We start from the raw sequence: 11109 nt of genomic DNA, 5'->3' as shown, positions 1-11109 counted from the left end.
TTCTGAATCTTCTATGTCAACTGACTACACCGCTGATTCCCCAGACAATCAAGAGGTTTCTCTTTATGCAAGTCAGTGCGAGTCTCCAATACCGATTCGCATTTCTCATAACTCACTACATAGTTCAAACTCTGACTCCCCATCCCCAGACCACTCCTTATCTGCTATTTCTTATGTACACCCAACCCCGCGGCGTCCTGCAATACAATCAAAGTGTGAGTCAGCTGAAACTCATCCACAACTGTTACAAACCACCCTGGCAGCAATTAACACAACTTTATTATCCATGTTTAAACTCTTTGAAGTTCTGGATGCTAAAATAACGAAGCAAGAATCAAAGTTGGATGAATTATTAGTATGGACTCCAAAGGTTAACCTGGCTCCTCATGCTTTTCCCCCCGTAAACCCAGGCATACCGTGCATCGATTTAACCAATAAAACGATTGCAACAAGGTCATCTTTACCGTGCATTCCAACTCATTCTGTACTGCCTGCTGTCCCCCACATTATTACAACAAGCCCTCCAAAACAGTCTCTTGCTCGCATGACCCCAACAAATAACTCATGGGTCAGTGTGCAAGAATTTACTGTGAACGATCATGTGTCGGCCCCTGTAATGGACTTCACTCCCTCCCCTTATGTCTGTACCAAATATTACGCATAGCACAGTCCCTGGCTCTGATCCAAAAATTAAGAAGATCAGAGCTACCACTAAACAACAACCACACAAAAAAGGAAAACCAAAAATATGCCTATTCCACGCGTGACTAAAGCATCACTAAATGCTTTTTTCAAGAAAATTACCATTCCAAGTGCTGATGCTCCACCTGTCCCAAAAAGCATTTCAGTTGCCCCAACTAACCTACCATTGCACCCCAATGACCAAGCCCCCTCTGCTATCATCGAAGCCTATGAACCACTAGATGCTTTGGTCAACACTCTTAGTGCTGACTCAAATATCAAACATCATGACCTAGTGTTAACCGAGCAGCCAATTCCCCACATGGTTAACGTACCACCTGTGACCAAACCCACCGAATCTGAATGTCAAAGATCCCTGATTTTGAAGGAAATGCGAAAGGCGTTGGACGCCTATATGGACGAGTGTAACCATGGGCAACCCCAACAACTAACGAAGTTAACCACTGATATTTCATCAAAATCAGTATCTTGGTTCTCCCCGGTGGCTCAACAGGCAAAATCATCAAACTCTGCAACTCACGGTGATGCACATGTTTTCACACGCCCTTCGTGCCTGACTCCACTGATTTCAAAATACACCCCGGATCGACATATGCAGACACGCCATAACGGCTTGAAGCCTAACAAAAATACCCTTTCCCGGCACTCAATTCCTAAGGCCTCTACCTGTCATACATTGATTCTGCAATGCCGTGAGGGTGAATACCCAACCTACAATCTAAACCGACAAAGCGTACTTAATATCTTCAGTGATGTCCGAGAATTAGAAGACTTGACTTCCCAGGACATAGCCCAAGTGGAATATTTGAATGACGATACAACAGCTATTGTGAGGCTTTGGATTCCTTCAGGCATTGTTTTGAATACGATCTGGTTAGCCAAGAGGACCCTTTTTAATATGGGTTTCCTATTGGCGCAAGACCCAGCCCGTTTGAAGGAATATGTTGAGGCCCCTCCCCAACATCTATCACAAATATATTACAGTTCCGGTGCTGACCCCCAATTTCCTAATAATTAACCACCAATTGCACCTCAGTCTCATGTCATTAAAATAGCCTCTTGGAACACCCGAGGCTACACTCATTTGCACACTTCTGTACAATCTTTGACGGACTATGCTATAATTGCACTTCAGGAGACTTGGTATTTGGTCCCCCCTACTTGGGACAACTTTGATGTTATTCTGTTACCAGCAAAGATGGGATTACGTGGTCGCCCTTCATCTGGTTTAATGGTTGCAGTTAATAAGAAACTTGGCTTCAAAATGGAGGCGTGGTTAAATGTTAATATCTTTTTGCAACTAGTAAAGATCACCCACAGTGACCATACCATAGCCCTTATTAACATCTATCGCAATCCGGCAGGTCTATCTGACATAGCCTTCTTTGCGGGGTTAACGGTCCTGTTAGATGAAATATCGGCAACTCCTGGTATCACTGATACCCTGATCATGGGTGACTTAAATATGGACTGTTTATCCCCTGGTAACCAAAACAAGACAAGGGCCTTATCCACCTGGTCCCATCTTATGTATGAGCGCAACATGCGAGTAATCAATGGCTCAGTGGAACGTGATATCCCCCCGAAACCCACATGGCAGCGTGGTAAGAGTCAAAGTATCATTGATTACATGTACATTGACCACTCTATGTATAGTAGTGTTATCTCATTTGAAATAATTGCACAAGCTGCAAGTGATCACCATCTTCTTTCATTACATCTTAACTGGTCAGGTACCCCCCTCATCAAACAATGGATGACCCAACACCTAACGGTTAATAATGCAAAAAACCGCCTAAAATGGTCTGAGAGAACCCTTACACAGTTCTCAAATGCACTGCTCGCAGTTGATAACTCATATGAATTAATTGAGTACACCAATCTTCTTGAACCATACCGGAATACAATCGTACTAAACCCAAAGATAAAAAAACACAAACATCTTTACGACCCTATAATTAAAGCACGCAGGGCCGAATATCGCAAGGAAAAGAGACTCATCCTTAAGTTAAATAACACCGATACTCACAGGGCATTAAGATCCATTAAATGTAAATATTTGAATTGGATTCGTGGACGTCGAGCATGGATGTTTCAACAAGACAGTGAAGCCATGCTGCGTTCAATCGAGTCCAAGAATTCGGCTGAAATATGGCGCCTCCTCAATTCGAATTCTAACTTATCACAGGCACATGCTCAAACAGGTGCGGTTACCGAAGCTGCTTGGATCGCACATTTTTCAGACTTATACTGTGATCCGCTCTTCCATCATAACGCATATAAGCCCCAATCCAAAACTCAGTGGAACCTTATCTGCTCCCCGGCCCTACTTGAAGAACTGATCACAAAGTTGAGCTCTTCACGTGCCGCTGGGCCTGACGGCCTACACAATGCCATCCTGAAAGAAAACCCGAGGCTATGGGCAAAAAATCTCCATGCCATTTTCTCCGAAATTATGAAACGCCATATTTTACCAACTTCGTGGCTATGCTCTGTCATAGTCCCGATTTATAAGAAGGGTGATCGTGCTGATCCTTGTAATTATCGCCCTATTGCCCTTCTATATGTCCCGGGCAAACTTTTTGCTAAACTAGTTCTAAATGAATTCAATCTTTGGACAGACCTCGCTGCCAAGCGAGATCGGCAACAAACGGGATTTGTCGCAGGTATGGGTACCTGTATAAACCTGTTAACTTTAAATGCAATAAAAGCCCACAGCCAGTCTCACAAACAATCCATTTATTTCGCATTCATTGATCTACATGCTGCCTTTGACTCTGTCTCACGTGCCCTGCTTATGAGGAAACTAACAAGAGACAACTGCCCCCCAGATCTTCACGATATTATCTACGCATTTCATGCAGACACTTCGATTCGTGTAAGGCTCACTTTAGATGGCTTGTTGTCTGCCCTGATTATAACAGACCGGGGCCTAAAGCAAGGGTGTTTATTAGCTGCAGCAATTTTTAATTATTTCATCCATGATCTAACTCCAATTTTTCTACAGATTGCCTCCGATGCTCCAGTCCTTAAAGGTCAAAAAGTTACTAATTTAAACTACGCGGATGACATAGTTCTCATTTCAAAAACGCCGCAGGGCTTACAGAACCTCATCGATGCATTTAACGTGTACCTAATTGAGAACCAACTGATAATCAACATTAAAAAAACCCAGATTGTAGTTTACAAGGCAAATCGGCTACATAAATTTAAACCCAAATGGTTATTTAATTATACTCCACTGGAAGTTGTGCAATCATATAGTTACCTGGGTTGTGAATTTAGTGGCTCGCTCAAACCGCACCATCAAATTGACCCCATGGAGGCAAAATTGACTTCAGCAATTTCGCAATCTAAAATCATCTTACATAAATTTGGAAAATTTACAATTCAACCGATAATAACTTACTGGTCCATGAAAGCAATCCCCTCTATTCTGTATGGGGCTGAAACCCTATTGAATTTCAATCACGTACATCTGGAGAGATTTGAGGGAAAGTTTTGGAGGGCTGTGCTCAACCTTCCCCATTGTGTTCCAAGTGCTTGGTTGCGATATGAAGTAGGCCTTGTCTCCATACACGCGATTTATACTTGGCGATGTTGTATGTTATTCCGTAAATGTCTTATGGCAAACCAAAAAATGAATATGTTATCTGTAATAGGTGCCTTCATGCTAACAACCGACAAGAACTTTGTAAAATCGTGGATTAATCTGTGTTTGGAAGCCTTAGCACCTGCTAACATTTCAATCGACAAGTTAATAGCTAATCCCGTAGGTTCCAAAACAGCATTTTATAATCTAGATTGGTCAAATACCATCGATTAATGCCAAAAGTATCGCCAACCATGTAAGTTTCGCTTCTGGCCCAAACCAATGAAATGCCCTGAATCTTATCTTTTAAAATTCCCCTCTGATAAATTAAGAGCAGCTTTCATGAGAACACGATTCGATTTATGGCCCACTTACCAGGTTCAGGCAAGGCGAAATCTGCGATCACGAGCCCTACAAGCATGTCGATTCTGTATGCAAGTTAATACAATTGAATCCTTGGAACATTTAGTCTGTTACTGTCCTAAATTGAATGCCCTAAGGTTAATACATTTCATGAAAGTACTGCCTTGCATAGAAACTGTCGACCAAGAAATTAGATGGACCTTCTTATTGTGCTCTAATACTTATCTTTTGCAGATTGCACTAACCAACTTTTTATTATCCTTAAGCTTAGATAAAAGTTAAACGAGATGTAATCTAAGTCTTATGCAGCTTGAAAACTAAAAGTTAAGGAAAAGAGGTAATCCCTCCTTTTTTTCCTCTTAATTTTATTTTCTATAATGTTAGTGAATTATTTATCTCTGAAGTGTATCTATTTTATCTTAATTTTATTATGTATTAGTTAAATGTGTATATATGTGTGATGAAGGGCAACAACACTTGTGCTGCTTGACTCTGTACATTCTATCATCAAATTCTTCTAAAACTGATGTTATTTTATGATTATAACAAAAATTCATCAAATTATTATGTTCGTATATTGAAAAGTTGTTTCAACAGCTAAATCAATAAAAAAAAAAAATGTATTTTATGTAATAGTACAAAATTGTCTGTGATAAAGGCTTTAGTGCACTTTTTGGAAGCTATATTGCCATGCGAAATCAATCTGCAAAACTAATTTTGAACCGTGAATATCATTTGTAAATATTCAAAGCTATTTTGTGCACTTGAGACACAAAATGTGTGTACATTTTTACCTTTTTCTTTTATTGATTTTAGTAGTTGCTCGTTATCGGATGTATCGTTTTCCTCATGGTTATTGTTATTGTTTTGATTATCGAATGGAATGTGAAAATGTATATTTGTATTAGAATTTTGAAAAGTTGATTTATTCAGCTATATCAAAGTAAAAAATAAAAAAAATATCCTGGCCCTGAAAAACATTGGCCCTCATAAATTTGCTGCTATCCCACCGGTATCATCAAAAAGTTAACCCAATTTTCACTACCAGTGTGGAAGGATTAAATACCAAGCCATGTAAGTATAGGTTTCTTGTGCCAGCCCTCAGGCGTAACGAACCATGAAGAGACCTCAGATTCTCAAAGCAAAATCTACCCTCAGTATCACCACTGCTGCTGCTGGGTCCTGTGCTTCTGGGAGCTCCTTGGTCCCTTCCTTGGATATGACATGTGAGGATGGAGACACAGCTTGTGGTTTTTGTTTGGTTATTTACCCACCCTTTGAAAGACCAGGGCCATGATAATCCCTATGGCCGTTCCCACCCACTAACTTCTCCTCCCAACCGAAAACACATCCTACTGGGATCTGTTTGCACTCGCTCTATTAAGCAGTACATCAAACTTCAGTTTGTCCATGATTTTTCTAAACAGTCTTCTGAGGGATAAAGGGCAGCTGTAAATGGCTACTGGTGTAATAAACATGTCTTAAATCAGATCTGCCTTCAGCCACTTATTTTATACATTTTATAAGTCCTGTTAAAAACAAGCAACAACAAAAGCTACCGTTTTGGGCATCATATGCCCAGGTAATCATCCATGGGGGAGGAGGGACAGCTCACGGCCAACGCGTTTGTCTTTTAAGCAAGACAGCACTGTGCAAGCAGGTTTGCGTTATAAATGATTTTAACATTTGTGTTATAATTATATTTTCTGGCTGCTGCGATTTTATGGCCAGGTAATAACTTTATATCAGTGCCCAGCAAGTGACTATCTCAGTCATACCCACACAAAAGCCCAAACTGTTGACTTTGCCAATGTGTGTTACTATTCTTGCAATTGCATACTATCTAAACAGCGTCAAGTGGCCCACTGCCAAAGGTTGTATTAGCAAAAGTCCCTACAGTTAGCTCCGCATTTTGCTAGCTTTCTGCACGCACGGGTTCCCCCACTCCCACACGCAGCGGTTGATAGCTTTGTCGTGCGAAGGTTTTAACGGGGATCTTGCCCTGACTCTGTCCTGACTATCTGCAAAACCAACGCGAGAGCATCCTGAAGCACTGCACCATTTCCGGGTGAAAGCATCTTCTCCTTGCCAAACGATGTCTATCTCTCCCAGCCAAGCACGCCCTTTCCGGGTGAATAGTGTCTCCACTGTCTCGCGAGGCTCTATCTGATCGTGCCCTGGTATAGTGTCTCGTACTCTGGGCAGGTGCACTACACTATACAGTGTAGCCGGGAGGAAGCATTGTCTGCCTGGGGTTTTATTGTTGATTATTATATAGCGCCAAACTGTAAACTGGACCATTGCATCAAGCAAGAGGAGCGACATGCACCGGCAGGATTCCAACGAGGTGAGTCGGGGCTCGTGCAGGGCACAGGCTGTGCCTCATAACTCGGATGATGGGGGTCGGGATTTGGGCTTCACCTACAATCCTACATTTTCCAGGCCTTCCTCGTAAAATCCGAAGGTGAGCTCACCCGGTCTTGCCTTACAAGATGTCACCTATGCCCAACGTACATATGCATCCCCCTCACTTGCACACAGCGTGGGCTGCAATCTGCAAGTACTGGCTGGCACAACATTGCCAATGGTTGTCTTTATGCTTAGCTTGACGTTAAATTAATAGAGTCCAGTGCCCGCAGCTAACAGTCCACTGCCCTATACACCTAACGCCAAACATCCACTCATCACACACTAATAGTAGGGAACATGTGTTCCATTCAATTTCTCCTGGCAAGTAATAGACACTGATGTGGAAACCACATATAAAGAACATCTTTGGGTTATGCCCAATTTTTGGCCATCGGCCTTACAAAGCCAGTCTGTATATACCCATTGTAATGCACAACGGGCGATTGCTTATTTTTCTTGCTGGAGCCTAACTAGTGGCATCCAGCTAAACTCTTCCACATGATGTCCAAGCAGTCTTATATAGTGTCAAGTTAAGTTAATCTGTCAGATGTCCCAAGATGTTGCGAATACTATGTGGGCAATTTTTGATCACTCTCACAAAGTACTTGCTAATTTAAGCCACTGATTCACCTTTTTGTGGCATGAATTGTAGTGATGCTAGACCCGTTATCTCTTTCCTGCTAGGAGCCGCTTGCTTTAAGTTAACGCTTTGTGCTATAATGATGTTATATTTTTTATTTGGAACTCGTCGTCTTTATTTCAGTGGCGGTATTCATGAAAGTGTGACATGGCATCTAAGTACAGTTTTATATCTAGTGTTTTCGAGGCTAGTGATTCAATGAGGCATTTATAATCACACATACAAATGTGAAGAGAACATTTCAAGAAAACTACTCTCTCGTGTAAATCACACGCACCATTTTACCATAAAACACAGGTTAATCAAGCTTACAAATGCCTCCCTCAGAGCCCACTGCATGGGTGTTATAGAACCAGTTATATATTCAGGATATGGTTCTATGTGAAAATGTCGCCAGTTAGGCGATTTTATTTTCCTTGCACCCCTAAAATCCTTCCCCCACATATTCTAGGACGGGTATTAATAGCTCCAGTAGTAGAATATTTGGGCAAAGTGTTTCATTTTCGTGGGAGTGGGCATTTGGGGAAATGTCGCCGCTTGGTGACCCTTTCCCAGACAACTTTTTCACTGGATACATATAACTTTATTTATCACACAACTTGACATCACTTTAAAAAGATGTTTGTTGTCCGGCAGAGCTCACAGTCTTAACACTAAACAAGCCCTCATCTTCGAAAATCGAGTCACGGCCTCATCCATGCCCATGAAGCACACTCCATACCCTAGTCGCAGAGGCGGACTCTTAACTCCACAACAACAGTCTTACTTACCACACCTTGGGTTGGGCTAATGAAATTGTGAATATTTTGTGTTGAAATGCAAATTTTAGGTTTCGCAGGCATGGTGTTGCTCGCGGAATCAATTTTTATTTGGGAAATGGGCAAAGCAAAGGTGTAATTCGACAATTTTACTTCCTCTGTGGTAATTTCACCCACTCCTACTCACAAGCGAGACTTCACTCTCGCCTGCCCCGCCACACCCATTTTTAGGAGTGCTGAAGGACCAGTTATAATTGCCTTCTACTCGATCCGGATGCAGTGTATGGGATTTTACACATTGCACTATAGTGGAAAAAATAAGGAACTGATGGAATGAGGGGGAAAATCCCACCTGAAACCACTGGATTCAGTATGCCACCAATGACCAGTTCCATCATGCGACCAGAATCTTTTTAATTGAACTAGATTGGATTTCCCCCCAAAGCATAGATCCCAACCACCGGATCCATTAGAAATCACTTGTACCTGCTCAACTGGAATTTCCACTGAAGGCGCTGCAGAGGCCTTCTCTAACCATCCCCTGTAGCCTTCTGTCTCTCGCCTCTGCTCGCCTGCCCTACTCACGGCTAAACAGTGTCACACCCCATTCAACACAGTATACTCCACTTGGTCTCCAGCTCTGACGTGACTTTAACATCATTAACTTGTGCAGCCCGGCATGAACCACACCAGGACGCTATCCGAGTGCACCAGTGCACAGGAGCGCACCCTATATCTGTTTATACAGCATTTTATGTTACATTTCTGTTTCTTGGCTGGGCATGCGTAGACTGGGAATGTTCATGCAGATACATTTCTTATCTCAGTTTTCCTATGGTCCTCCAGTCTTGTACACTGGGTTCGGGAGATAACAAACATGCTGTCTATCTTGTGATATCATTGACTTTCTCTGACACCGAAAACACAGAACTGTTCATCAAATACATTGTTTGTTTATTTTTAATGCGCATCAAACCCAGAGATAACAGGGCGCAGCAGTAAGAAGATGCAAGGCTTACATAGTTACAGATGGCAATCAAGGACAATGTAATGAGCAAAATCTGGTAATGAGATTTTAAAAGCAAATGTATGACTTGTTTCTTTCTGGCTTTCAGCGTGAGGGTCAAGTATACTGGACATTAGCTCAGATGTGCGCACACCTTCTGCACTCTCTGCGAGTACCCACAAGGGTTTCTCTGGGTGTGAGGCTGAATAAATAGAGGGGTACGGGGCCTGAAAGTTGAAAAAAACAATTCCACAATGAAAGAAAAGGGGATGCATTCTTACACAGCGAATATTTCATGGAATGACCTTCACCAGACGGTAGGTTTGATCTCTACGTGTTAGTTGTTGATGATGAGGCGGCCTGGTCGCAAGATCAGGCTAAAGTGGTTGGAGAAGAAACACCCAATTACTAGGGGTCGTGGGCTTTGCTAAGGGTGTAGAACAAACTACACAGTCTGTTAAACATTGTTGGTGCCAAAGAGTTTGACTGTGAGGTACATTTGGGGAGTGTCAGATTGTTACTGCCAATAAGAGTCAAGTGACCATGAGAAATGTCAGGGTAAAGGTTCTGCATAAGAGAAAGTTGTGTTTTTACTGAGTAGAGCGTGTTGCAAATGCTGGAGTGCCTTGCAGTTAAGTGTGAGTGCATGAAGCGTGGAGTGAAAGGGTATTTTTGTAGTTGAGAGCTTCTGAGCCGTGTCCTGATTTAAGTGATGTGGCCTCAGATATTTGCCAGATCACATTTGTGCGATTTGGCAAATACCCTGTCCCTACCTCTCACATGCAGATCAATGCTCTAAAAACTGCCACAAAGCTGTACGCTCAGGCACTGCTAGTGTCGTGGGAGACCCAGGAATTCCTCTCGCACTTGAGCTTGTGAGCATTCAGAAAGAAACAGTAACATCACCCAAGAGGACTTCACAACCTTTTGGGAACCCTTTGATTGTGAACCAAAGCCTGCATGCAGATCCTTGTATTTCAAAGCGTGTCCCAGCGAGAAGAGAGGAATCCTGAGGTCGGTGTACCCAGCAACCTGCACGGAGGGAGAAGCTGCAGACTGCAAACAAGGGGCCCTGTGTGCAGGTAACACAACTATATAATAAAATAGACACAGCGGCAGGAAGAGGGAGCAGTCAACCTCGGAAGCGGGCAGGACACTAGAAGCAGAATCTACACCTCACAGCAGGGCAACACAAGAACTGGCGACTGCATAGGCAGCTGCCTGACACTAAAATGGCCACCAGACCTTTTAACAACCCAGAGAGCCGTTGATATGCAGTGGAAGGGGCAAAAGGAGAAAATGAGAAAAAACAGCCTAAGTGAGAACCCCACACAGCAGAGTACAGAGGGCTATCATACAGACGAAGCAGTAGAAAGACTGCTAATAGAGACCTATACAACGTCAGATAAATGAGAGGGGGTTGAGCAGTGGGGGAGAAAAGAGCCAACAGGGTGGAGAAAGAGGAGATAAGCAAAGGAGGAGAGTGAACCCGGAGGAGCCAGAGGGGTAGCAGGGGAGGCCATGGTCACGGAGATAGCCCTGGTAAGCATTCCTGAACAGGGACCTCAAAAGTCCCTTGAGGAAACTGGGCAAACGTGCCAACTTGCTGTTGGGAAATTTAAAGGAACGGTTTTAAGAG

The 11109-nt window shown here is 42.8% G+C and overlaps 1 protein-coding gene across 1 annotated transcript in view; it reads left to right on the top strand.

The window, feature by feature from the left end:
- Positions 1-6868: 6868 nt before the first annotated feature.
- The window catches only part of LOC138448938 (zinc finger protein 282-like), a 110399-nt gene continuing 106158 nt past the window's right edge, over positions 6869-11109 (top strand). Inside the window, exon 1 of the mRNA XM_069604731.1 lies at positions 6869-7004. Coding sequence (XP_069460832.1) covers positions 6981-7004 — 24 coding nt within the window. The 5' untranslated portion in view covers positions 6869-6980. The remainder of the gene's footprint in view (positions 7005-11109) is intronic.

The sequence above is a fragment of the Ambystoma mexicanum genome, chromosome 1p (assembly GCF_040938575.1).
Source record: "Ambystoma mexicanum isolate Mex_15411 chromosome 1p, UKY_AmexF1_1, whole genome shotgun sequence".
Classification (NCBI taxonomy): Eukaryota; Metazoa; Chordata; class Amphibia; order Caudata; family Ambystomatidae; genus Ambystoma; species Ambystoma mexicanum.
This window is presented reverse-complemented; position numbering and strand designations above follow the sequence as displayed.